We start from the raw sequence: 25,045 nt of genomic DNA, 5'->3' as shown, positions 1-25,045 counted from the left end.
GGTGGGGTGGCCTCTTGCAGGCGCCTTGTCACCCGGCGCTTTTTAACACTTCGGTCTAGAAGTCAAGTGGTTGGTTTGGCAGACGACTAGAAGTTACCGGAAATGTCATCGATACCGGTAAAATATTTATGGTGCTATTGTAAAACGGGTACCTGTCGTTTAAAGCTCAATTTTAATACAAACTTTTATTGGGTGCGATAGCGTGAGCAGAAACCTGTTATATAGCCCTGCACCTTGACCATTTTTAATAAAATTATGAACGCACGTCCATATTCAAAAAAATTGGGAATGAAAAAAATTGTAGTGTGTTATTATAGGGAATAATGGGCGACAACAATAAAGAATAGTAATTCTGCTCTAGATTATTTTTTGCAATACGTTCCTCTTCAGTTTGAACAGCATCTATGTGTGAAATCTGTAATTTTTTAACATCAATTTTTAGCGAAATGAATCAGTAAAAAAAAACTTGTTATAAGTAGCATTCAAGACTTGAAAGCTAATTCTAAGTCAACTGGAAAAAAAGGCCTGATAATCTAGAAGACTTGTGTTAAGTCACCGAAACTATGAAGACGTAAAGATCAGTCAAATTTGCCCACTACTTTCGATTTTTTAATGTTTCTTCGTTGTGCAGGTATCTTAACCATCAACCCCTCATTTTTTAATCCTCTGCCACCCCAATCACGTTCAGGTGCTGTCTAAGCACAGAAAGTGTGTTACTTAGAAATTTGCTTAAAAAAAATTGTGAGACCGAAGGTCGGGCGATTTTGTCCGTTGACAATTTTAGAAACAAATTGCTGCACAGAATACAATACAGTTGACTTGACAGGAATGACAGGGAGATTTGAAGCAGTTTACCTTACACAGCGTGGCGAAGATGTGAGATTTTAATTTTGTAGACTTACGATTACGAGTATATGTGTACACAGCGGCGGATTATCCATAAGGTTACATAAGTTGCAATTTAGAGACACCAATGCAAAAACAGGTGCTGCCGAAGGTGGCCAATATCCAACCCAGAAATCAAAAATATGAAAAATTATTTTATAAAATAAAGTACAAATTTATCAAATATCACGTTTAGTACGGTTGGCTTCAAAAAAAAACGGGAACCGTCAGAAAAAGTTCTGTCAGATTTTATTAAATTTCTATAGTTTGAAACGACCTTTTAGAATTTAGGTTACAAAACTGCACATATGTCTCAGAAATACTACTGTTAAACAGACACAAATTGACATAAATTGACAAATTCAATTTCCAATTCACACTAGGTCAAATTTCATTTCCCGATTTTTTTGAAGCCAAGTGTATGTTTTCAAGCTCTGTTCTATGGCGTGATCAAGAATGACTGAATCTGTTGGTAACAATGAAATTTGGCAAATTTGAAATTTACCATCAAAGGTTTATTTTTGTAATAGCATAAATATTACCAACATAACCAAAATAGTATATTATGATACAAGTTTATAAGGAAACACGCGCGACGCGTAGCGAAGTGCTTTTAACGTCGCAAGTGCTTTAAAGGCCCTTCTAAACGTGTATCATACGCTATTTTTTTTATAATACTTGCAGGCACTACAATCTGAAAATTATAACGAAAAAAAGTAAATCGAAATACCTTTTCCGAAGTAGGAATCTGTGTCATTAATCGTTGATATAGAAATGGTCAATTGTTGTTGTTTTGTTGCCATGTATATTTGTTATAAATTGTGTATAAATGTGTATTGTATCATTGTTCAAAATGTACTCGTAGATGAATTTGTTGTTACCTAAGCAACCTTTAAAACTTTAGTATTTTAAAGGCCCTTTTTCGCACGCATTTTAGTGTCAAAAACAGGGATTATGATCAGGTATAATAAAAATGTTTTTATTTTTTAGTAACACGATATTGTTTTTTTTTCGGCATAGATACACATTAAGAAAAACAACTCATAACTCCCTTGGGATATTTCAAATTCTTTCGCCCTCCACATTGTTTACAACAAACTCATGAGAACCAAACTATAGCAACCATATATTCACGCAATCTGCCCTGCTAAATATTTTCCCTCGGCTGACTTATGAACCTTGGACCAAAGGCCCTCGGTTTGTAACCACGTCAACCTCAGGGAAAAATCATTATCATATCTTCCTTAATGCATAAATACCTATTAATGTCGTGTCAAGTTAAAACAACCGGTCAGTGTCAATTACGAGACAAAAAACACCAATATTTTTCGAATGTTTCATTGCCAACAAACTCAGGGGGTCATTCACGAAACTCGGTAAGATTCGGTAAGACACGCTGTGTTATGTCTCATATACCGAGAGATTTTTTTTAACTCTGAACATATTCCTTATGTTCAGTTTTAAAAAGCACAGATCAATGCATTGACAGTATTTACTATGCAATCAATTTATACTCGACGCATCCGTGGTTGTTAAATGTTAAAGTAATGTTAAAAATTGTTCGGATTGATGGAATTGGTCTATCGGAGTAAGTGACTGAAAAACGTGACGCTCTGATTGACATGGCATTATGTGTAATTCAATTTATTTTATCACAATAATAATTCAGACAACTTGTCATTTTTTTAATTGTCAAGTATTAACCGTTCACGATTGTTTTAAACACGCAGCAGGCCAAGATATTTTTTTTTGTTAGTCCTGTCATATAACGTTTTTTTATTAAATATTCGTCTTGTTGTCAATTCCGTAACTAATTTAGGGGGTCATTCACGAAACTCAGCAAGGCTCGATAAGACATTGCAAATTCAAAACCATGACAATTGATATTGTTGAAGCATTGTAGGTATTTGCCGTTTCCTGGGCACACTGTATTATCCCCGAACATAGGGAATATGTTCAGCTATAATATAATTAATGGTATCATTATTATCGATGATATTATGAGTGAAATTGGGCTGGAGATTTCACGAGTCCGAAGGAGGCGTGAAATGTCCTGCTTCAATTTCACGAATTTAATATCATCATACCACGTGTTACATTCGATGAGACAATACAGGGTCTATCAGAACTGGCGGACCAAAATAATACGGTGAAATTTTAAAATAAGAACGTTTTTAATTGACCAATCGCGTTTAGATATAAAATTACTTTAAAAAATTGTATTAGTAACTATCGAAACAAATTTGATTGTTGCAAAGACATAATAATTGAATATTATGTCATAATAAATTATTTCTAACTATTCAATTCACCTGTTATTTTTCAAATATTAACCAATAAAATAGCAGAAATTTACTTTCGTACCCTAGCAACAGAAAATTCCAGCGAATATTCCACTAGTGAAAATATAACTGACTATTCCACTAGTGGTCGAGGTGAATATTTTAAACAAACCTTGATTATTATTTTTATTAAGGAAATTATTACTTTCTTACGAAGTTAACTGAACAATGAAATCATGTGTAACGCAGATTTGCGACCTAGCTTTGAAAATTTTTATTTTAATCATTGATTTGGTTCATTGAATAGTCTGTTGAATACAACTCGTAGTCAAAGATAGTAGAATATTTTTCCGATGGTATCACTCATGGTCATTACGCTTTTGAACATCATTCGTGCTACGCACTCATGGTGTTCATAAAGCGAATGACCATTCGTGATACCACCACAAAAATATTCGACAATCTTTGACTACTCGTGGTATTATAACTGACAATTTCAAAAGTCATTAAAAACGCTTAATGTTTACTTCTTCAGAATATTTTGATATGCTTGTCTTATATGGACAGTGTGATGAATGCGCCACAGTTGCTGCTCAGGAGTACGCAGTTCGTTTTCCCAATAAGGAACATCCTAGCAGAAATACTATAACCTGAAAAATACTATAACCTAAAAACGTCCGTCATTGCACAAACAATGCAGATACCCAACAATGCATTATGCACCATTTGAAATGCATCCATAGTTACAAATAAAGCAGGAAAACTAATTTATAGGTAACTTAACATCAACAACAGGATTGGTCAGTTTAAATTGCTTCTTTCCTAATTACTATTTAAGGTAGATTTTTTATGAACATTTTTCCTATTATTCCCAGAAGATGATGAATTCACCGTATAATTTTGGTCCGCCAGTTCTGATAGACCCTGTATAATGAATGAAATACAAAATTATTCATTTATTTGTCAAACTGACAAATTTATTTCAATCAAAAATCGTAACGACGAAAGTAAATAAGATCATATTTTTTTTTTGTTTTTTATTATCGCTGTGATAGCCATGCAACTAAGGACTTTACGCGTTTTCATTGGATCATTCATGATCACGTGATACATGAATTATATTGTCAGTTATAAAATCCCCCGGTAGGTAGATATGTATGTTTCACCAGTCATAATATTTTTGGTGTTTATTTCATCGGCAGTCGCCGCCGTTAGCTTTTATTACTCGGTATATTCTTGATAATGATACTATTGGGGACAAATTACTTTGGTCGTCAAAGTCATTTGAGTGACATAAAGTTGTAAATCAAGCATTAGGATGGTTAACCTTATCTTTTACTGTCAACCATTGTCACTGACTGTCACTGTCAGACTCGTCATTGCAAAATATTAAATATCGAAAAATGAGCCACTGAATGAGAAATTCCAAGGAGGAAAACTTTAAAAGGTTTCCACAAGGCAATTTGGTTCATGGACATCCCTCAGAAGCGAGGGAGACAATTCTAAATTTTTGAACGGTGGAAGGTGGCATATTTTTGACAAGAGAAAAGTCAGTAATTCGAAATTGTCATCGATGTTGACTTGACGTTAATGCTTGGTTTACATAATTTCTTTTTGAAGTGACGGATAAATGATGACCAAAGTATTTTGTCTCCAATGGTACAGTAACTGAATGCTTTAATAGTATATTATATACCAAGGTAGAGAAGTTCATGATTATAGCCAGAGCACCAAAATTAGAGCCCGAGGCGCGCCGAGGGTTGTAAGGCGCGACGGCTATAAGGGACTTCTCCACCGTGGTTTATATAGTATTTTTTTCACTACTAGGTACGTTTCAAACCCTTTCTGATAATAATTATTAATCAAATTATTTTGTCGGATGCGACGGGTCCGACTTGTCATTTCTTGACAGTTGGTATGGAAATCGTCTACGTTAACCAATGAAAGAGACGACAATCTTTCGTTGCTAGGTGACGGTTGTTCCATTATTCACCACTGGTTAATAATAAAAAATTATTTACCTGTCACTGGGCCAACGTAGAAAAACGAAACTTCTCAGTGTTCTATGACAACCGATAACGCTAGACTTTATTACTAGTAGTGAAAATAGTAGTTTATTTAACGAGTTCGTGTGTAATTTGAGCTTTTTTTGGCATGAGTGGGCCAGTTTAAAACTCGAGTGAAACGAGAGTTTTAAAGGTCCACGAGTGTCAAAAAAGCCCAAATTACACAAGAACGAGTTGAATACAACGTTTTTTTTGTTCGACGAGCCCCTCAAAGGCTCCAAATCGCTGAAAATCTTTAAAATTAGCTTGACGTTTGACAAGTTGTCAAATTCGTCAAAATCCGTTCACACAGGAGAAAATTCTCAAATTCTGACAGTGTCGAACAAAAAAAACATTTTATTATAAATGTGGGCGATTGATATTCAATCTAGGTCTGCAATTTTATACTCGTAGATCCCAGAAAAGCTATTCTCAGAAATCAAAAATTATATCAACGGCCATTTAGGTACAATGTCAGCAACAAGTCTGGTCGATACTCTAGTTTGCAAGCACCAATTTTGAATACAAGTCAACAAGTTTTCTAAATTCGTTATCGTTTCATGTTCTGCTCTTCGCCTCAAACTAAATGACTGTCCAGGAGTCATTGTAAATGTTAACTCAAAAATGTGGACTTATGGAATACACTTTTTTTTAACATGGCTAGATAAAGAACGACACAGGCTTGTGGACAAATGAGCAAATGACATATGTATTGGGAAAAGCATATTACCTACGTGACGATGTCTAATTTTGGCGGGACGTTGGGCAAACCCAAAAAAATTAAATTTATTCTAGGGATTTCTTCTACTGAGTGTAAAATACGCGTATCTATAAGATGTGTGAAAACATGGCTAACTTAAAATTTGGTTCCAGAAAAATTAAAATCATGATAATAGTTATTAGTATCACTAGGTCAGAAAGGGCACGTTTGCGAGTGCGAGTAAATTTGCGGATCGAGGCGGTAGCCGAGGCTTACAAATGCGAGAATGTATATTTGACTCAAGTTGCAAAAAACGACTTTGCCTTTGCAACAGCATTTTTATGGCATTAGTCATTTGAAATTATGTACTTTAAAACTGTACTTATATGGAAAATATTCGATCCAAATTATGATTTTCTGGTCTCTTTGTGCCTTTATCTGGTTCAAACACATTGAAAAAATGCTGTTGCAAATGACAAGTGGTTTTTTGCAACTTGAGTCAACTATACTCGCAAAACCGTTTCTGGACGTGTGATACACAATAGTTATTTGGATCACAAGTCCAGAAAATGATATTTTGCGAGTGTGAGTGATATTGCGTAGCCGAGGCGGTTTAGCCGAGACGAAGCAACACGAGCACTCGCAAAACATTTTCTGGACGTGTAATCCACAAAATTTTTCATGCCGACAAATTTAAATCATTTTTAAAAAGTAAAAAATTTGTTTCGCAGGTGGAATCGAACCCGCGACCCACGCGTCCCTGCGCTGAAACGGAGTCCGTACAATGCTGCCTGCCCTTTCTCTAGTCAAGGTCACTTTTATAAGTACTAGGCCGGGAATTTTACGTTCCCGGCGGATTTTGAATCATGCAAAACCGTCGATAACGGCCGGCGGCATGAAAAAATTTTTGCGTCGACTTCTGCAGATATTTGTTAAATAAAAGTTAACGCACTTGTTTTAATAATTGGCATTAGGGACTTTTTTGTGTTGGCAACACTGAAATATTTAAATTTAAAATTCAACATCGCTCTTGTTTCCTGACATTTATTAAATTTAATTAATTTGTTTTTTTTGGACATTTGCTGAAACATTTGGTATAATAAATACACCAGATCATAGTCAAGAGGTCGCTCAAAACAGTCAAAACGTAATTTTAATTAATTAATTTTGGTAAATATTTAAATAATAGCTTCTTTGTAGTTTGTACGTTATTGTAAATTTAAACAGCCATGCACAGAACTGATATTGACGCTTGACAGAATTCTGAAAACACATGCCAACCGAAACCGATGACAATTCAAAATCCCTACTTTTGCCGGACTAGGCCGACAACACACGAGAGGCTAAATGACCCAGGCCATTCCATACTTGTGCGCAAGTCCTATAATTTTGCGCGTTATTTAAATTTGACGTTCACGGACTTGAAAATATCGCAAATTTATTGTTTAAAAATTAGAACAACACTTGCGTATCTAATAAGAAACAATACGATAAAAGACCTTCTTTATGTAGTAAACTCATTTATAAGAACTCGCACGTCAGCTGTTAACTGTGAATTTTAATATTTAATCCAACAAGGATTCTACAACAACACCCGTGAAAAGTATATTAGTTTTAAAATGAAAACGATTTTAAGATAACCAATCACACAGGCCTGCCTGAAGGCGTATGCGTTTCATAGGAAACGATTTTAGATGTTGCTGCTAAAAAAACTGTGATGAAATTTTTGGACAACGAGTTTTATAAGGGTTGATTTGGCGCACGAATCCCAGGTCTAGAAAACGACCCGTAGGCGAGTTTTTTATGTTAGTTTTTAGATTTTTTTTAATTTTTAAATAAAAAAATCAAATTTTCAAATTCTAGGGAATTTTATATTATGTAATTGGTAATTCAAGGTAACGGATGCAACTACATCTACAACATATGTTAAAAAGTAGAGTTTGAAGATTAATATTGGAAGTTTTTTGATGTAAATGACAATAATACACTGAAAAATTTTCTTAGAGATCTATTAAACTACGAGTGCTTTAATAGATAGCCATAAACGACTCCAAATTGAATACAATAATAGACCTATTAAAAGATTCTAAAAGCATAATTATATCTTTAGTTTGTGTTCTACTCATCTACTGTTCTTTGCCTTACGTACAGCACGCGGTACAGTACCATGCGGTACATGTAACAACAAAGCACCCGAGGACCCGAGTTACTAACGCATGCGTATTGGTAAGGATCGTCCTGGGTTATTTAGCCTCTCGTGACAACACATGTGTTTCTAGACAATTTCGAGATCTACCCTCTACGAGCCTACGAGATCTACAAACTAGAACTAGGTACAGAATTCCGGCCGAGGGCACGAAAACTGAATAAACGAATATTTAACATGATTTTTTATAGATATTTGTCATAATTTAAGCGAATTCATATGAAATCAAGCAGGCAATTTATACCTTTAAAAACGAACTTTCTTTGAGAAATTAACCTAACAAAGAACTGCTACTGAAACTAACTAAAGATTTAAATAAATACATACTTCCTTTCATTTGGAAGATTCTATTTTTAATAATTTATTATTACCTACTTACCGTCACGAGCAGCGGTTTTCGACATTTTTGTTACTTACAAGCTCGCTTGAGAATTTGATCTATCTCTGTGGTCCCACATCATTATACAGGGTAACAGGGTTAGTCACGAGAGACTTCCGATGAAAATTTCGTTATATCCAACTAAAACTACAATTTCCAATGGTTTATAGCTTCCTAAATTTATAAATAGTAATACTTAAATCAACGATTGCTGGTCCTTATTGTCTGTCATGTCAGTCTTCACATTTATATTAACTTTTGCTCATAACCTCAATAAAGAGAAAGTGTCATGATTAATCTTATTCGCCAAGATATACTTGGATTGCTAACTTATTTCGAATTAAACAAAATATCAAGTTCTAGGGGTTTCTTGTATTTTGGGTTGCATATAACGAAATTTTCTTCGAAAGTCTCTCATGAATAACCCTGTAATTATTTTAATATTTATAAGAAATATGTACTTCATGAACTGCACTTTTTATTTTATAATACACTCACCGGCAAAATTAGCGGGACACACAGAAAAATAATATTTTTGTTAGGTTTTTTGGATCACCGTTGAGTTTGACATTGTTTTCAAATCAAGTCTCCTTATTTCTAATATTTGACACCAAATTGAGAGCTGTCAACTGTTCATGACGAAGTCATAGCGTCCTTTGAATATTTGTTAAGAATTTCAGTATCTCAGTAATTTCGAAAAAGTTGGTCATGGGTACCCCATCAAAGGTCAATTCATTTGATCTGTTGAACTTTATAAGAAGACCAACACGATATGAGAGATTTAGCCCCGACAGATGTTGCTAGGGTTGTGGCGTTGATTGAAAGTGGTCAAACGTATCGCGCAGTGGCTTGAGACTTCGGAGCATCAAAATCAACCATTAATCGCTACGATAATAATTAATGATTTGAGATATAGAGCGACTGGTTCGTATGACAGAAGGTGAAGGCAGGGCAGAAAACGGTCAACCACAGTCAGGGATGATCGTTTCATAGTGTTGCAGACTCTGAGGAACAGACGTGAAACACCAGCACAGACCAGAAATGCTTTAGAAGAAGTCCGGGGAGTGCAGATAAGTGAACGAACAGTGAGAAGAAGGCTCAAGCAAGTTGAACTGAGGTGATACATACCAACAAAAGCTCCAAAACTTGAGGTACGTCATCGAGTAGCACGACTAGCTTTTGGAATTTGAGAATTGAAATACTGACCAATTGAGTCAAGTTTTGTCCACCGACGAAAGCCGTTTTTATGTACTAAGCACAATGGACGAGAGGGAAAAAATATGGCGACGTCGAGAACAATATTCCCAATGTAAATTCACTCCAAAAGTCGCTTTTGGTGGAGGCTCAATTATGGTCTGGGGCGGAATATGTTTGGGAGCGTGCACAGAATTAGTAATCATTGACAGGAGCACTGGGAATGCTGATCGGTACATAACAAACATTTACAAGATCATGTAGTACCTTTTGCTCTCCATATTGAGAATAATTTCATTTTAATGCAGGACAATGCCCGCCCGCACATCGCTCGCTGCGTAACAAATTTTTAACCGAAACAGATAACGAAGATGGACTGGCCTGCTAGGTCTCCAGACATGAATCCTATAGAACATGTCTGGGACATGTTGGGCAAAAGGGTTAATACCAGAATTCCTGCGCCCCAAACTACACAAGCGCTGCAAACCATGTTATTGGAAGAATGGGACAATTTGCCTCAAGAATTGATTGACAATAGCATCAGGACCATGCCAAGGCGAATTATTGCATTAATACGAGCTCGTGGAGGAAACACATGCTATTAAAATTAAATGTCTTTGTCGTAGTTACACAAAAAAATAACAAAAAAGGAAAAAAATGTTTAAACACCTTTTTTTTATTTCTCGTACATATTTTCATTTTTTGTAAAATTTGCAAATATTTTTTTCTTGAAAAAAGAATCAAATTTTTTTGCGTATCCTGCTAATTTTGCTGGTGAGTGTACAGTCGCGAGCAATAAATTTTGGTCGTCAAGGTCATTCTTTGACGCAATCGAAAATGCTCCATTGTAAAACAGTCGTAAATATCATAACCTATCATCATGTTGTATGACATTACTTGTCATTTTTTTCTCATTTTTTGACACTGTGACATGGGCATAATCAGGCAGGGAAATTTTTTAAATCTCTGACAATCTAACGAAATTTTGAAATGACATTGACGACCAAAATTTATTGCTCGCGACAGTACAGGTATCTAATTTTGTATAAAACAATTGTAAGTATGTAAGTCTATTGAAAAAATTTAATTGTTAATATAATTTCTTTTGAAAACAAGGATTTTTGGGCACTAGAACGTCATTTATCCCCTGAGAATGTTATGTTTTTTCTTCTAGAAAAGACTTATAGTCGATGAAGCTAAAGCAAATTTTATATAACTTTCCTAATCCAAGAAAATGTTTGGTTGTAATGAAGTAATGAGACATTTAAATACACTGTTTAAAACGCAGGTGTAATATGTGTTGCCTAAATGCCAGCGATTAATTCTGATTAATACATAATACAGTTCGATGTGATTAACTATCTATAGCTGGAACGTTATGGCTGTGTTATGGATGTGGATTGGGGACTTGTCGTTAAGTTGGCACTACCAGCAAAAGTAACTAAACGCGCCAATAAGGTTATTGGAATTTATGACAGATCTCACTAATGTACAGTTCAATCATAAGTTTTAAGCAACCTTGAGTTTGACAATCCATATCCAAAACATTTCGATTATATATTGGGTGATTCAAAATGATTGTGGCCAAGTATGACAACTATGTACGAAAATTTATGTGGCAACTGTGTGGGTAGGGTAGAGTTGATATTTCTTTGACAGTTCATAGTCGCGCAATTTTGAAAACTGTCAAATCAATATGTAATGATCACGGCCTCCTAGATTCATAAGAGACTCGTCTCTTATAACCATGGCCTCCTAGATCAAAAGAGACAAAGCGTCTCTTACCCGGCCCGTCGCATTCGCAAAATGTCTGTTTTTTGGATTTGACATAAAGGGGTTGTACTGTAGATCCATCTATTAAATTATTATGGAACATACATTTTACAAATGCAACCAACATTACACTAAATTTTGAAACCATTTGAGTCTCTGATCTACTTTGTTCATGTCAAGCCATTTGCCAATGTGGTTGTCAATTTGAAATATATATTAATAGCACAACAAAATGCCGCAAATTAAAAAATGTTGCGTTATTGACTGTAGTTCTTCCGGATTAACAAAAAAAACTTCGTTTCACTGTTTTCCCGCGAATTTAGAACTGAATTTACAATGGAAAGAAGCTTTAATCAATCATTTTTTTTTTAGTAAAACGCCCATTTCGTTTTGTTTTTCAACAGATGTTGAATGTTTTACTGAAAGTTCTGTCGTCTGTGGTGAACATTTTTCAAGAGATAGCTTTCTGACCACAACCAAACGGCGCATGTTAATTCCTGGAGCAATACCTTCCATATTCAAAGTATATTTAATATATTATTAGATATAATCTTACCATCTTGTAATAACATTTTTAGCACATCAATTATGAAGTTGATGATTTTTCTAACAATTTAACTTATTATGAAAATTTAGACGAGGAATATCAAAATTTTTGTGATGTGGGTACTCAAACTAACACGACGTCTTCGGAAATAAAAGATCTCTATTACACAATAGTAATTAACGTTATAAGTCCGGGAACTCATAGTTTACAGTATGAGTGAGACGTTTAAGGACGAGGCGACGAAGGAGCCGAGTCTTGAAACTCGAAACGAATACTGTAAAAAGAGTTCACGGACGAATGTCGTTATGTATTTTATTTCATCCTGCCTCAAATTTCGTTTGAAAGAAACATTGAAATTAATTTCAAAATAATTTAACAAATGCTCCAAATCTAGTCACATTTTTGGAACATGATTAGCAACGGCTGTTTGGCAATTGTTTATTTTGTTGAAATAATTTGGTGCGTCAAAATGACTTCTAAAGCAAATCCTCCAGAAATTGTAAGAAAATCTGCAGAAGCCTGTGCTGAATTAATACCTAGCAAGAGTAGCAAGTCTGGTGAAAGGTATCAAAAACAATGCAGCCATTTTTGTAAATGGAAATCAGAAAATAATGTGAAGAAAATTACCTACGGAAGAGGTTATGCTGGCTGGCCTATTTTTTAGATTTGGTTTAAATGGTTGTATTATTTTATTTGTGAACTAACGTTTTTAGTCTGAGAAAGTAAGTGCATCATCTTCTTTGTGGCCGAAATAGTTAAATTGTTAATTTGTATTTAGATCTAGTTTTGAATAAAACATTTCTTAAACCTGAATAATTGTTATTGCGATTTGTACGATTGTTACTTTTGTGTTTCCAATAGCAACACTTAACCGGCGTCCGGCCGTTTTTTGCGTTTTCCCGGATTCAAACTGATGACGTAAAGTATTGAAATTTGACACAGGATGAAATAAAGCATTGTTTGGCACAAAAATGCAAACGTTTACAAATTCGGTGCAATCGCTTGAAAGAAGAGCTCAAAATGGCAATGTACTATGCAACAAATTATAACAGATGCCAACAACATGAATCCGCGGGCAATATTAATATTAGATCAACTTAAAAACTATAATAAAAAAAATCCAAGATGGTCAGAAATGACCATTCGTCAGTGCATTGCATGGCGATTTTGTTCTCCAAAGGGTTATGAGTTTCCCAGGAATTCACTATTTAAACTACCTTGCAAAACAACATTGAAAAAATATTTTGGCATTGGAAATGAAGACTTAATTCGGAATCGTCTTATATGCGAAATTAAAAATTTGAATGCCCCGGAAAAAGTGTGTTCTTTGGTAGTGGATGATATGGCAATCAGGGAATCCGTTTATTATTCAAAAGCAGAACATCGTATATTTGGATTAGAGACAGTCACTAATAAATCATCTAACAAAATTGGAACTAAACCGGTTACTGCCAATCAACTTCTTTGTTATGTAGTTCATGGACTTTCAACAAAGTACGTTATACCAGCAAGTTATTACTTCCACAGGCAACTAAATAGTAAAGAGTTGTATAAATTAACATTAGATGTTTTAAAATTACTAGCTGATTGTGGATTTAAAGTTATTAGAATCGTGGGAGATAACCATAAAAATCACGTTGCCCTGTTCAAGCATTTTGGAAATGGAATGCTTCAAAATGTTATTGCTCATCCTTATAATCCTGGACTTAAATTCTTTATGAGTTTCGATTATTGTCATGCACTTAAAAATGGTAGAAATTTATTTTTGGATCATGATATGGCTTCATCAGATGGAATTATTACAGCAAATTATCTGAAAGAACTATTAGGAATTCAAGAAAAGTTAATAATTAAACCAGTTCGATATTTAACGAAAAAACATATTTATCCATCTAATTTAGAAAAAATGAAAGTACGTTTAGCAGTTCAAATTTTTTCACCGCCAGTTACTGCGGCTCTACGATATATTGGTCATCATGATGGAGAAGAATTCGCTTATTTCAAGGGTTGTTCTGCAACGGTGAAATATATGGAAAATATGTATAAGTTTTTTCAAATCCATGATGTTAGCAATAAAACACAACACATTCATCAAAGGGATGTTAATACTGCTCCATATACTAACATTGAAGATGTACGTCTTCTTTGGTTAAATGAAGAATTCCCACATTATATAAATGATGTTCAGTCCACTTCAGCTGAAGCAAGTATACAAGGCTTAACAAAAGAAACTGCTGAAGCGTTAATTTTTACTGCGAAGAGCACGTATCTATGTATCAAATATTTAATTAGTGACCTAATTTTTTTTTATGTTTTAACAAGAAATTTCAGTTCCGACGCTGTAGAATCAATATTTTCTAACGTTCGACTCCGCGGTGGTTCAAATGACCTCACAGATTGTAAGGCAGCTGAACATGCACTTCGACAGATTTTGAAAAGCGGTTTGATAAAAAGCGTAAACAACAGCAACATAATATCTAACACTGAATACATTAGTAATGCAAAACTGGCAATACCTCGAAATTCAAATGACACTGAAATTGTTATTACTTTGAACGAAATTGTTATTGAAAAACTTGAAAAATTATCTGTATTGTAGTGCCCCGATTCAAAATTCCATTTCACGGCTACCAAGTAGGCCTTGGTTTGTTTACCAAAAATGGAATCCAGTAGGCCATGGTCAAGAAGTGACTGAAGGGATGGTGGGAAAAAAAAGCGCGCTCTTCTTTCCACTCTCACCGGAGGCAAGACGTGTTTTGTGCGTGCAGAGTGTTTTGTTTAAAAATCTCGTGTTTTTTTGCTAATTCCCACTGCCATCCGCTGTTGAATTAAACGCTTTTCATTCGCGAATTAACAGACGGAGTGTTTTCCCGTGAGATTTTGTGCAAATCAGTGATATTGACGCTGTCCCATTTTGGCGCCACTTTTTCCCTTTGTCTCACGCGTTACACTAATCTTTGTTCGAGCCAGGACTGTGTTTTGTTGTTACAGGTATGTTTTGCAGGTAGAACAGTATTGTAAATATTAAATTCTGACATGCTAAATTCACAAATTTGTTAAAATCATAATTTGTTCGTATCGGAAGAAAAGTTTGTGTCATGTAATTGGGAAAGCAGTTTAGAGCGACATCAGCGTTCGTTTCGTCACGGGCTGTAATAAATGTTCCGCACTTCGATAGGCATTGATTGATAATTGGGACTATATAGATCACTGCACGTTGTAGTTTCGTTCGCTCAGCGTAATTTCCTTTCCTTTTGTCCTCGTCCCCTCCGAACCTACGCGTGAGATTCACGTACACACATGGAAGTTGTGTGCCTCTTCCCCTCCGAACATACGCGTGAGATTCACGTACACACATGGAAGTTGTGTGCCTCGTCCCCTCCGAACCTACGCGTGAGATTCACGTCCACACATGGAAGTTGTGTGTCCCGTCATCTCCCTTCCGACCGGCATGCGGATGTAGAAATAGGGCGTGGAGGTGTCGCATGCGTTAGAGGTTGTAGGTAGTAATGTTCACACATGTACTCTGTAGTTGTTGTATCTCCATCTAAACGGCTCGTGACGAAATCGCGCGTCCCCGTATCTCAACTGTACCGAAATGAAATATTTTATTGGAATTCGTGTTTAAGAAAAATTTGTTATGAAGTTTGAAAAGATTCCGCCTTTGGGATACCGTTTATGGGGGTTTTATCGGTCCCGTTTTGCAATAACCGCGTTTTATAATTTGTTTATTTTTGTGTTTTGTCGGGAAAAATTCGTTCATTCACCTTAATTCAAAAATCCACTTTGTCGGTTCGTTTGGCGTATGCGAGTGCAACGTGAGATTTGGCATTGTGTTTAATTTCTTGTTTGTCTTTATTTCTTTAAAAATTCACCGTTTGCTATTTCGATTTTGGTAAATTATGTATTTTGTGTTGCATCGTTTAATGCTGTTTATTTGTGTATACCTTATATTTTGTTTTGTTGCCATCTTGCGTTGCTCGCTTCAAAAATTCAAAGTCATTGCGGATCAAATAATTAAATGAAATAAAAGTTTGGCGGCCCTCACATGTGTGTTTTATTTGCGGCACTCTTCCAACTGGAACCCTCATCGTTTGCATTCCGAACCTTTTCTTTTTTTTTCCGCCAAAAGAAAGACACAACGTAGGGCTCCTCCGATTCGATGACGATCACGACCACATTTGTTACCGTTTGCGCAGGTTCAAATATTTGGCGGAAAAAGTAATGTCTTCAAATCATTACAGTATTTGTACATGATGGTTTTGAAATTAATAGTTTTAAAATGGAATCGGCAGCTACAGCTTTTTTATGTGGTTATCTTATAATGAAAGTTGCAGAATCTGTGAACAATTGTGAATTGTGCTTATCAACGTTACGGAACACCTCTCCTGAAAAAACGAGCCCTTTGCTAGAATTAATTTATAATCAAGACCGAGGAAAATTGAACTATCCCAACGAAAGATTTGTAGGCCTAATAGAATTTGTGGTGGATATTATGATAGAAATCCTTCCCAGTCTTCCAAAAGAAAATGTTGATTTTATTTTAAAAAACGTTTTGAGTTCATATTTGCTTCATAATCCTGTATTTCAATGTAGTGTTCATTATGGTATAGTTTGCGATACAATAATGAAAAAATTAATTCCCCCTGTATTGATAAATTTTTGTAATTTACACACTCAAAATATTAAAAAAAAATCTATCAATACTAAAAAAAGAAAACTGTTAAAATTAAATTGATTGTTAATTAATGGTATTTTATTTTAAAGGCTGTAAGCAGATTTTTTTTTGTTTTATAAAAAGTAATGAATATTTAATTCATATTTTATTCAAATTTCGTCTTTGAATGTAGTGACTTTTCCAGTTTTTCTAATATGTAGGTATTATCAAATGGATAAATTAATTTTGATCAAATCATATTAATCATTACCGCGAGTTTCAAATATGGAAGCAAGAATTAATAACAAACAAAAAAAAAATCAGATACCATATTGATGTCAGGTGTATTGTGTACAGAAATATCCGAACAATATGAGATTATTTTTTTATTAGGTACACTGTTTTTCTTTTAGTTTTCCTCTTTTGTCAATTGCCTATCTCTATTAAATATCAAAATGAAATAGTTTTGAGAAATAGTGAAATACAATTGACAAAAGAGGAAAACCAAAGGAAAAACACTGTACATTTTGTTGTTCTATTGCTGTTTTGTAATAATAAAAAAATCTTTACATTCTAAACAATTGTTGACAAAAAATACAATTTTAGGTTTCTTAAGATACCTTTTTTCTTTGACACTGTCAGAATTTAAGAATTTTCTCCGGTGTGAACGGATTTTGATAAATGTCACAACTAATTTTAAAGATTTTAGGCGATTTGGAGCCTTTAAGGGGCTCGTCGAACAAAAAAACGTTGTATTCAACTCATTCGTGTCTAAATTGGGCCTTTTTTGGCACTCGTGGGCCTTTAAAACGCTTGTTTGACTCGCGTTTGGCCCACTCGTGCCAAAAAAAAAAAACAATTTACACACGAACTCATTAAATAAACTACTATTAAACACATGAGGTGTTTTCAAGAGGTAACCCTGCAAAAATATTTTTCTACTAGAGTTTGGAAAACTTCAACATTGTAATACTAATTTGAGTTAGGAAAAGTGAAAAATTTCCTACTATGGGCGGAAATAATATTTCAACACTAAAAGTTCAATTTTGGTCGTCTCCTGGGATACGTAACGTAAAAACTGGTATTTAATTGAGACAAAAGCTTAAACGCCTTCACAATTTTTCATTAATAAATTGTTTCTCTATGGTAACGAAAGCAGAACAATTTTGATTTCGCTTTTTAATTTAGAAATAATTAATAGTATATTAAAAATATCCAAATTTTATGTATTTTCCAAACTCCAGTAGAAAAAATCATGTGTGCAATTCGTAGGAAAAGTGTTTTTTCCGTACTCGACGCGTTTTTAATCTCGACTTCGTCTCGATTAAAAATTCCGCATCTCGTAAGGAAAAAAATCACTTTTCCTAACTTATTGCACAAATAGCTATTCTAATATTTAACCGATTTGCAATAAGGACGAGAACAGGCCGCTCTAATACTATTTCACAGTTAATACCAGCGGCAAAATCTATAAAATTAATATTTTACATAATTAAATATTTATCTGTACCATTCAATCACAAAAACCCTTAATACCAAAAACGATCGAAGGTTCTATTGTTAAAACATAACCAATTCCTCCAAACGAACATCATTTTTGTAAAGCACAAAATAAAATGTTGAAATACTATTCAGCTGTTAGTTAGTTAAACTTGACAGTCTCACAATAACGTCCAACGGAAGGCGGAACGGAATTCCTGTCCTTTCCCCCTCTTTCAGTTCCGCTGAAAATATTGATTACGTTGGAAGCGACCTCCTATCCCACAAGTCTCTTAATTTATTCCGTCGGCAGGAGCAAATAGCAAAACTCGACGGAATTCGGTCGAATTCGTAAAAATCCGTCTTTTTCGTCGGTCTTCTGAAGCTAAATTCTTTGCTTGATCAGTTTAATCTTAGTAATTCATCAGCAAATATGTCGCTGCTAAGTATGGAAAAACTGATTACAGAAGTAGAAAAACAACCGTGCGTGTGGAATGTACACCATACGAGTTATAGTGATAAGCAAATGAAGATGAGAGCATGGCAGAAAATTTGCAGAGTATTTTACCCGCAGACAGAAGAATATTCCGCCGACGAGACGAATAAAAGTAAGTGAACGCGCGCACTTATTTCAATCATTACAAGAAAATTTTTAGTTGCGTTTATTCAAAAGAAGTGGAAGTCGGTGAGGGACTATTACACAAAACAGAAAAAAGAGATACAAAATAATGTGGACACCTTAGCAGGAATCAAACGGAAAAAGTATGTTTATTTTGATATGCTTCAGTTTCTAGAAACCAAAACCGAAAGAAAGAGGGTTAGGTAGGTCCCAATTGTCTTAGTTACGCTTGAAAAGTAATAGATTTGTGGTGCTAGATATGAAAACGAAGAAAGCACGTCCCCGGGAAGAGAAGACCCGTCTTTAGAAGAAAGCGTAGATGTACCGGAAGATCCTTTAATAAAAACCGAAGACATAGATGATTATCTTACCGACAGTAGCCCTGATCATGGACTCGATCTCTCTCTTCAGCGATCAGTCATTGAGAAAAAACCAGAAATCGATGAAGACGAGATGTTTCTGTTGTCCCTCCTGCCATCAATCAGAAAACTCACCCCCTTGCAGAAGATGGATTTTAAATTAGAAGTGATGGGTTCTCTCCGAAGAATACAGTTTTCGAATTCTGTTCATTAATTCTCCATCTAGTTGTTTCTGGACAAACTAACTTTACAAAAATGTCATCGAAAAAAAATCTTATCACAATCCGCAATTTCCGTGGAATTGAACAAGTTTCGTCTGAAAGTAATGAACAGAAATGGGCGAAACTCGAAACAGAAATAATTGCAATCTTCAGTTCGTCTCGTTACGAAAATTCACTCGAAGAACTGTACCGAATAGCTGAAGATTTGTACACGCAAAAGTACTCTCCCTTGCTGTATAACCTACAAGTGCTCATAGAGAGTTATTTGAACGAAAAACTCGAATTAATCGCCTCTGATGGACCCAACATTTTAGAGATTATCGAAAATTTCTGGAAAGAATTTTGTCGTCATATCAAGACAATCAAGAATATTTTTCTATACTACGACCGCTCTCCCAAGTTTTTCAAATATAATACGGTACAAAGTATTAGTTTGGGACTATTTTCCGGCATCATTATTCTTAATCCTGTCGTGAAGAAGAGGATAATTGAAGAAATGCTAGCGGAGATTGAAATGGAACGTTCCGAGGTATCCACACAGTACAGAGCTCTACTAAAATCAATTACAGACATGTTCAATGCTTTACAAATTTACGAAGAAATTTTTGTGAAGGAATTTTTGAAATCTTCTCAAGTGTTTTACCAAGACGAAGGGATGCGGATCATCACGCTCATGGACGTCCCTCAATACTTGTCCCACGTTAATCACCGCATTATGCAGGAGCAAGAAAGAATCAGAAAGTACTTGAACAAAAGTACAGAAAGTCAGTTGCTTGATATAGTATATAAAGAACTAATCGAAAATCACATTACGGAAATTTTAAACAAAGGATTTGATGAATTAATCGATAAAAGCATGTACGAAGAGCTAGTATTAATTTATAAACTGTTCCAGAAAATCTCGAACGGTACAAAATATCTAATAAATTACTTTAAGGAATACATCATTAAGAAAGGTACAGCAATTACTGATATCAAAAATGAGAAAAATATGATTCAAGATTTGTTGGATTTCAAAGATGATCTTGATAAAATCATTGTGCAGTCTTTTGACAATAAAAAAGAATTCCACGAGTGCGTCCGAGTGGCTTTTAAGAATTTCATTAACAGTTGTCATGCCAAAAGCGCACAACTTTTGGCAAAGTATCTGGACATTAAGTTACGCGGAAAAGATATCAGCGACGAAGACTTGGAAATTATCCTAACGAAAGTGATCAAGTTGTTCAAGCATGTTCAGGGTAAGGACATTTTTGAAGCTTTCTACAAGAAACTTCTTGCAAAAAGACTGCTTCTGGGCAAATCGGCGAATCAAGATGCAGAGAACAGCATGATCTCGAAACTTCGAGAGGAGTGTGGCAGTGCTTTTACATCAAACATTGAAGGAATGTTTCAAGATATCAACTTGAGCAAAACTATAAATAATTCGTTCAAGCAGAAATTAAAAAACCAAGAAACTTGTAATGGTTTGTCTTCAGATTTTTCTGTTAACGTCTTAACGAGTAGCTATTGGCCTAATTATCCAAATTATGATATCAACTTACCTTTCGAGTTGGTCGCATATCAGCAAAATTTTCAAAAATTTTATCTGAGCAACCACAGTGGGAGGAAACTGTTGTGGCAACCCAGCCTAAGTCACTGTTTAATAAAAGGAAATTTCGAGTGTGGTTGCAAGGAACTACAAGTATCACTCTTTCAAAGTATTGTCCTTTTGTTGTTCAACACTTCGACAGAAATTGGTTTTAAAGAAATACAAGAGTCGACGAATCTAGAAAAAATTGAACTGAAACGAACGCTAGTGTCGCTGATTTGTGGAAAAGCAAGAATTTTACTGAAATCGCCGAAAAATCGAGAAATAGAAGACGAGGACGTGTTTGTCTTCAATAACAAATTCACAGACAAGCTCTTTAGAGTGAAGATCAATCAAATCCAGTTACAAGACTCGCCTGAAGATGAAAAAGAAACTGAAAAAAATGTATTGGTGGACAGACAGTTTCAGATTGACGCCGCAATTGTGCGAATTATGAAGAACAAAAAAAGTATCAAGCACTACATGTTGGTACGGGAACTGTACAAGATTTTGGACATTCCAGTTAACCAAACCGATTTGAAAAAGAGGATCGAATTATTGATCGAACGGGAGTACATGGAGAGGGACAAAGATAACAAATCAAATTATATTTATATTGCTTAGTTAATAAATTGTCTCACTTTTTGAAATGTTTTTTGTTTGGTGCGCCTCTTTAGTTCTGAGCTTGCGCTCCCTCTCCCTATCTGGTCAATATTTTACAAACAACTCAGTGCAAAGATAGGGAGGACAAGGGTCGTGTAAAGATAAAATGTGGTCGAGAGCACTGAACAAAAGCGTAAATTTATGTGAGTCGTATCTATAGAGTAACAATTCTTTTTATTGACTTATGATATTTAAGGTAAATTTCGAGCTGTGTCATCTTTTGTTAAAGGCGAACCTGAAGGCCCTGTAGTTAAAACTGAAATTCCGGGACCCAAATCAAAAAAATTGCTTTCAGAATTGAGGTCACTGCAGGTTATTTTGAAAAGATTTGTACGTTAAACATTTTTGTATTATTATTTGAAATGTTTTCAGCACGCTGAAACCGTTCAGTTGTTTAGCAATTATGATAAATCAATCGGCAATTATTTGGTGGACGCTGATGACAACGTCCTTTTGGATACCTACACTCAAATTTCTTCCGTACCATTAGGATATAATCATCCCGAACTGTTAAAAGTGTTCAATGATCAACACAATCTGGTGGGTTTGTTGTGATGTGAAAAAAATTCCTTACACTTGTTTCCAGAAATGTCTAATTAACAGACCTGCACTTGGAGTATTTCCCGGAGATGATTGGCCAAAAAGGCTGCGCAATGTACTTAACGAGGTGAGGATTTTAGTGCTTGTCTAAATTTTTGAACACTGATATTTTCAAGTTAATTTTAGATTTCACCAGGTTTGCCTAACTTAACGACTATGATGTGCGGATCATGTGCTAATGAGAATGCATTTAAAAATGTTTTTATGGCGTATCAGGGTAAAAAAAGAGGTGAAAATGTAGATTTCACTGAAGAGGAAAAGACTTCTTGCATTATAAATCAGCCCCCAGGGGCACCAAAACTGTCAATTTTGTCTTTCCTGAATGGGTTTCATGGACGCACTTTGGGATCCCTATCCACGACTCACTCAAAATACATGCACAAGATGGATATACCGTCTTTTGATTGGCCAATAGCACACTTTCCTCAATACAAATATCCTTTAGATGAGAATCAACATGCGAATGATGAAGAAGACAAAAAATGTTTAGCAGAAGTCGAAGCATTGATTGAGGAATATAAGTCGAAGGAAATTCCCGTAGCTGGGATCATTGTGGAGCCGATACAATCCGAAGGTGGTGACAATGAAGCTTCTCCACGATTCTTTCAGCAGTTACAAAAAATTGCCAAGAAGCACGGTGCATACCTTATTATAGATGAAGTACAAACGGGGGGAGGTGGAACGGGGAAGTTTTGGTGTCACGAACATTTTCATTTAGAAACACCACCAGACATCGTTACGTTCAGTAAAAAAATGCAACTAGGGGGCTATTTTCACAGTTTAGAAATGACGTAAGACTTGTTTTTATGGTTTTACTTTGAATCATGTTCCAATATCAAATTTACAGACCTAAACAACCCTCTCGTGTGTTTAACACTTGGATGGGCGATCCAGGAAAGCTAATTCTTTTGGAAACCATTATCAAAACTATCAAAGAGCAGAAACTTTTACAAAACGTAGAAAAGACCGGAAAGAAATTAAAAACTGGACTTCTAGATATAGAAAAAGAATTTTCCCATTTAGTAAATTCTGTTAGGGGACGAGGGACCTTCTTGGCAATCAATGCGGCAGATGGAAAATTGAGGGACGACATTTTAAAAAAATTAAAAGCCAAAGGTAAAGGTATGATCTTAAGTAGATTTTTAATTTATGATTAATTGTTTTTTAGGAATCCAGTCTGGTGGTTGTGGCAATCAAACCCTCCGTTTAAGACCTGCTTTGATTTTTCAAGAACATCATGCTAATATATTTTTGGATACATTTAGACAAGTTTTGAAAGAGTCTTGTTAATTTTGTTTTAAATATTTTTGTCGCAGTCTTCCAACAAACGTCTTCCAAATGTTTTGTTGTTTTAGTTTTTTAGTTTGCAATAAAGTAATAAATGTATAACTTTACATTTATTTTTGCGAAGTAAATTTTCTTAATGGATTAAATGTTTTGTAATTATTTTCAGCTAACTTACTAACCTTCATTGCTACATACCTACTGTTACGTTATAAATTACTCTCCCGAAACCGGACAACCCTGTTACCGGAAACGAATCCGGACTGTCTATGGGTATAACGAACAGATCGTGGGCTTCGAGTCGGTTTAGTGGGAACCACGAGTATCGTCGACTGAGGCTGAGATGAGAACTGTCCCGAGTACGGGAAATGACACACAGAAATTCGTGGAAGAAAGGTGTTATTCACAAGCTTGGTTTATGCAATGTACAATCACAATTCAGTGAATTTGAAGAAAATGTAACCGAACTTAAAATAATTTTGACCTACTACAATCCAACAAAATATTACGTGACAATCCTGATTCGGACCTGGACAAGATGCGAACAATTCTTCTGAATTTCCTGGGTTCCCCACCGGGTCGCGCGATTCAAGTCTTCCACCTCGTTGGCGGTATTTGAACATTTATTTAAAATTGAATATTTAAATTGTGAAAATAAGGGCCGAAGGAAGGCCAACCCTTTCTTCGAGAGCTACCTATACAGTTACACCGCCCTCCGATAAGGGGTAGGATGTAGAACTCTTCCTCCTTTCCTTCAGCAAGTTTTTTATTCAATTGTTAAACAAGTGGAGTCGTCGTTGAAATTTATCAACCGCGAAATTACTTTACCCAGTGAAGAACCGTTACAAGAAATTACGATTGCTCGCCGATAATTCAAAGCCGGAATATGTAGGTATAAGCCATTCACGATTATTTCAAATTCGGACTATCTATGAAAATCTGACATTTTAGCTGGCAGTATTGTGATTTGTCTTAATAAATCTATTTTAGGTTATAATTCAACCGAACACTGCTCCCAAGTTGTTACAAGAAGACCATTACTCCATTAACATAACCAAACTTTTCTTGTTGAAGTTTTTATAACTAGATTTTGTGTACAGGCAACTGAAAAGGTATCTCACCATAGATACACTACACTCCAAAAAAAAAATCAAAAATTTGACACTGACAGTGCGGGAGTTTAATAAACGGAGTGACTACGTCCACTGATAGAATGCATTTTTTAAAAATATCCTTAGATAACAAAATCTCATCTTTCGTTGCTAGATGACGGCTGTTCATTATTAACCACTGGTTAATAATGAAAAGTTCTTAACTAGTAGGTAGGAGAGAAATTCTACTTCTGGGTTCAGTTCGAGAGTCAATAATGACGCCTTCTAAAACTAGTAGTGAAAAAAAGTTATTAGTTTTGATCGTGTTGCTGTTTTGATCTGTTCCGTTGCAATTTTTTGTTGATTTTTTTAAATTTGTGAAGTGCCTCAAGAATCTAATTACAAACATCGAAAATGATACAGAGGTAATTTTTGTTCATGCATTAAATAGGAGTACATATTAAATCATCTCTTGCTTGTGTTTAGCCATTTCC

General features: G+C 35.1%; 2 protein-coding genes and 1 pseudogene across 3 annotated transcripts in view; all 3 read left to right on the top strand.

Annotated features, from left to right (window-relative positions):
- Positions 1-23,609, top strand: part of LOC138125983 (4-aminobutyrate aminotransferase, mitochondrial-like) — a 48,218-nt gene extending 24,609 nt beyond the window's left edge. Inside the window, exons 1-7 of one of the 2 annotated variants that reach the window (XM_069041599.1) lie at positions 21,578-21,719; positions 21,773-21,888; positions 21,949-22,116; positions 22,163-22,243; positions 22,303-22,967; positions 23,024-23,292; positions 23,345-23,609. In XM_069041599.1, the coding sequence (XP_068897700.1) occupies positions 21,683-21,719; positions 21,773-21,888; positions 21,949-22,116; positions 22,163-22,243; positions 22,303-22,967; positions 23,024-23,292; positions 23,345-23,466 (1,458 nt within the window). In that variant the 5' untranslated portion in view covers positions 21,578-21,682 and the 3' untranslated portion in view covers positions 23,467-23,609. Of the gene's footprint in view, positions 1-21,577; positions 21,720-21,772; positions 21,889-21,948; positions 22,117-22,162; positions 22,244-22,302; positions 22,968-23,023; positions 23,293-23,344 lie in introns of those variants that run through there. The other variant, XM_069041602.1, reaches the window with a different exon arrangement.
- On the top strand, positions 18,087-19,339 carry LOC138125986 (uncharacterized). The gene is made up of 3 exons (XM_069041606.1): positions 18,087-18,755; positions 18,804-18,969; positions 19,024-19,339. The coding sequence occupies exons 1-3, from the start codon at positions 18,581-18,583 to the stop codon at positions 19,337-19,339; spliced, it is 657 nt and encodes a 218-aa protein (XP_068897707.1). The 5' UTR covers positions 18,087-18,580.
- Positions 19,247-21,563, top strand: LOC138125982 (cullin-4A pseudogene; annotated as a pseudogene).
- Positions 23,610-25,045: the final 1,436 nt, after the last annotated feature.

This window comes from Tenebrio molitor, chromosome 3 (assembly GCF_963966145.1).
Source record: "Tenebrio molitor chromosome 3, icTenMoli1.1, whole genome shotgun sequence".
NCBI classification, from domain to species: Eukaryota; Metazoa; Arthropoda; class Insecta; order Coleoptera; family Tenebrionidae; genus Tenebrio; species Tenebrio molitor.
The sequence above is the reverse complement of the archived record's forward strand: the minus strand, read 5'-3'. Positions and strand labels throughout refer to the sequence as shown.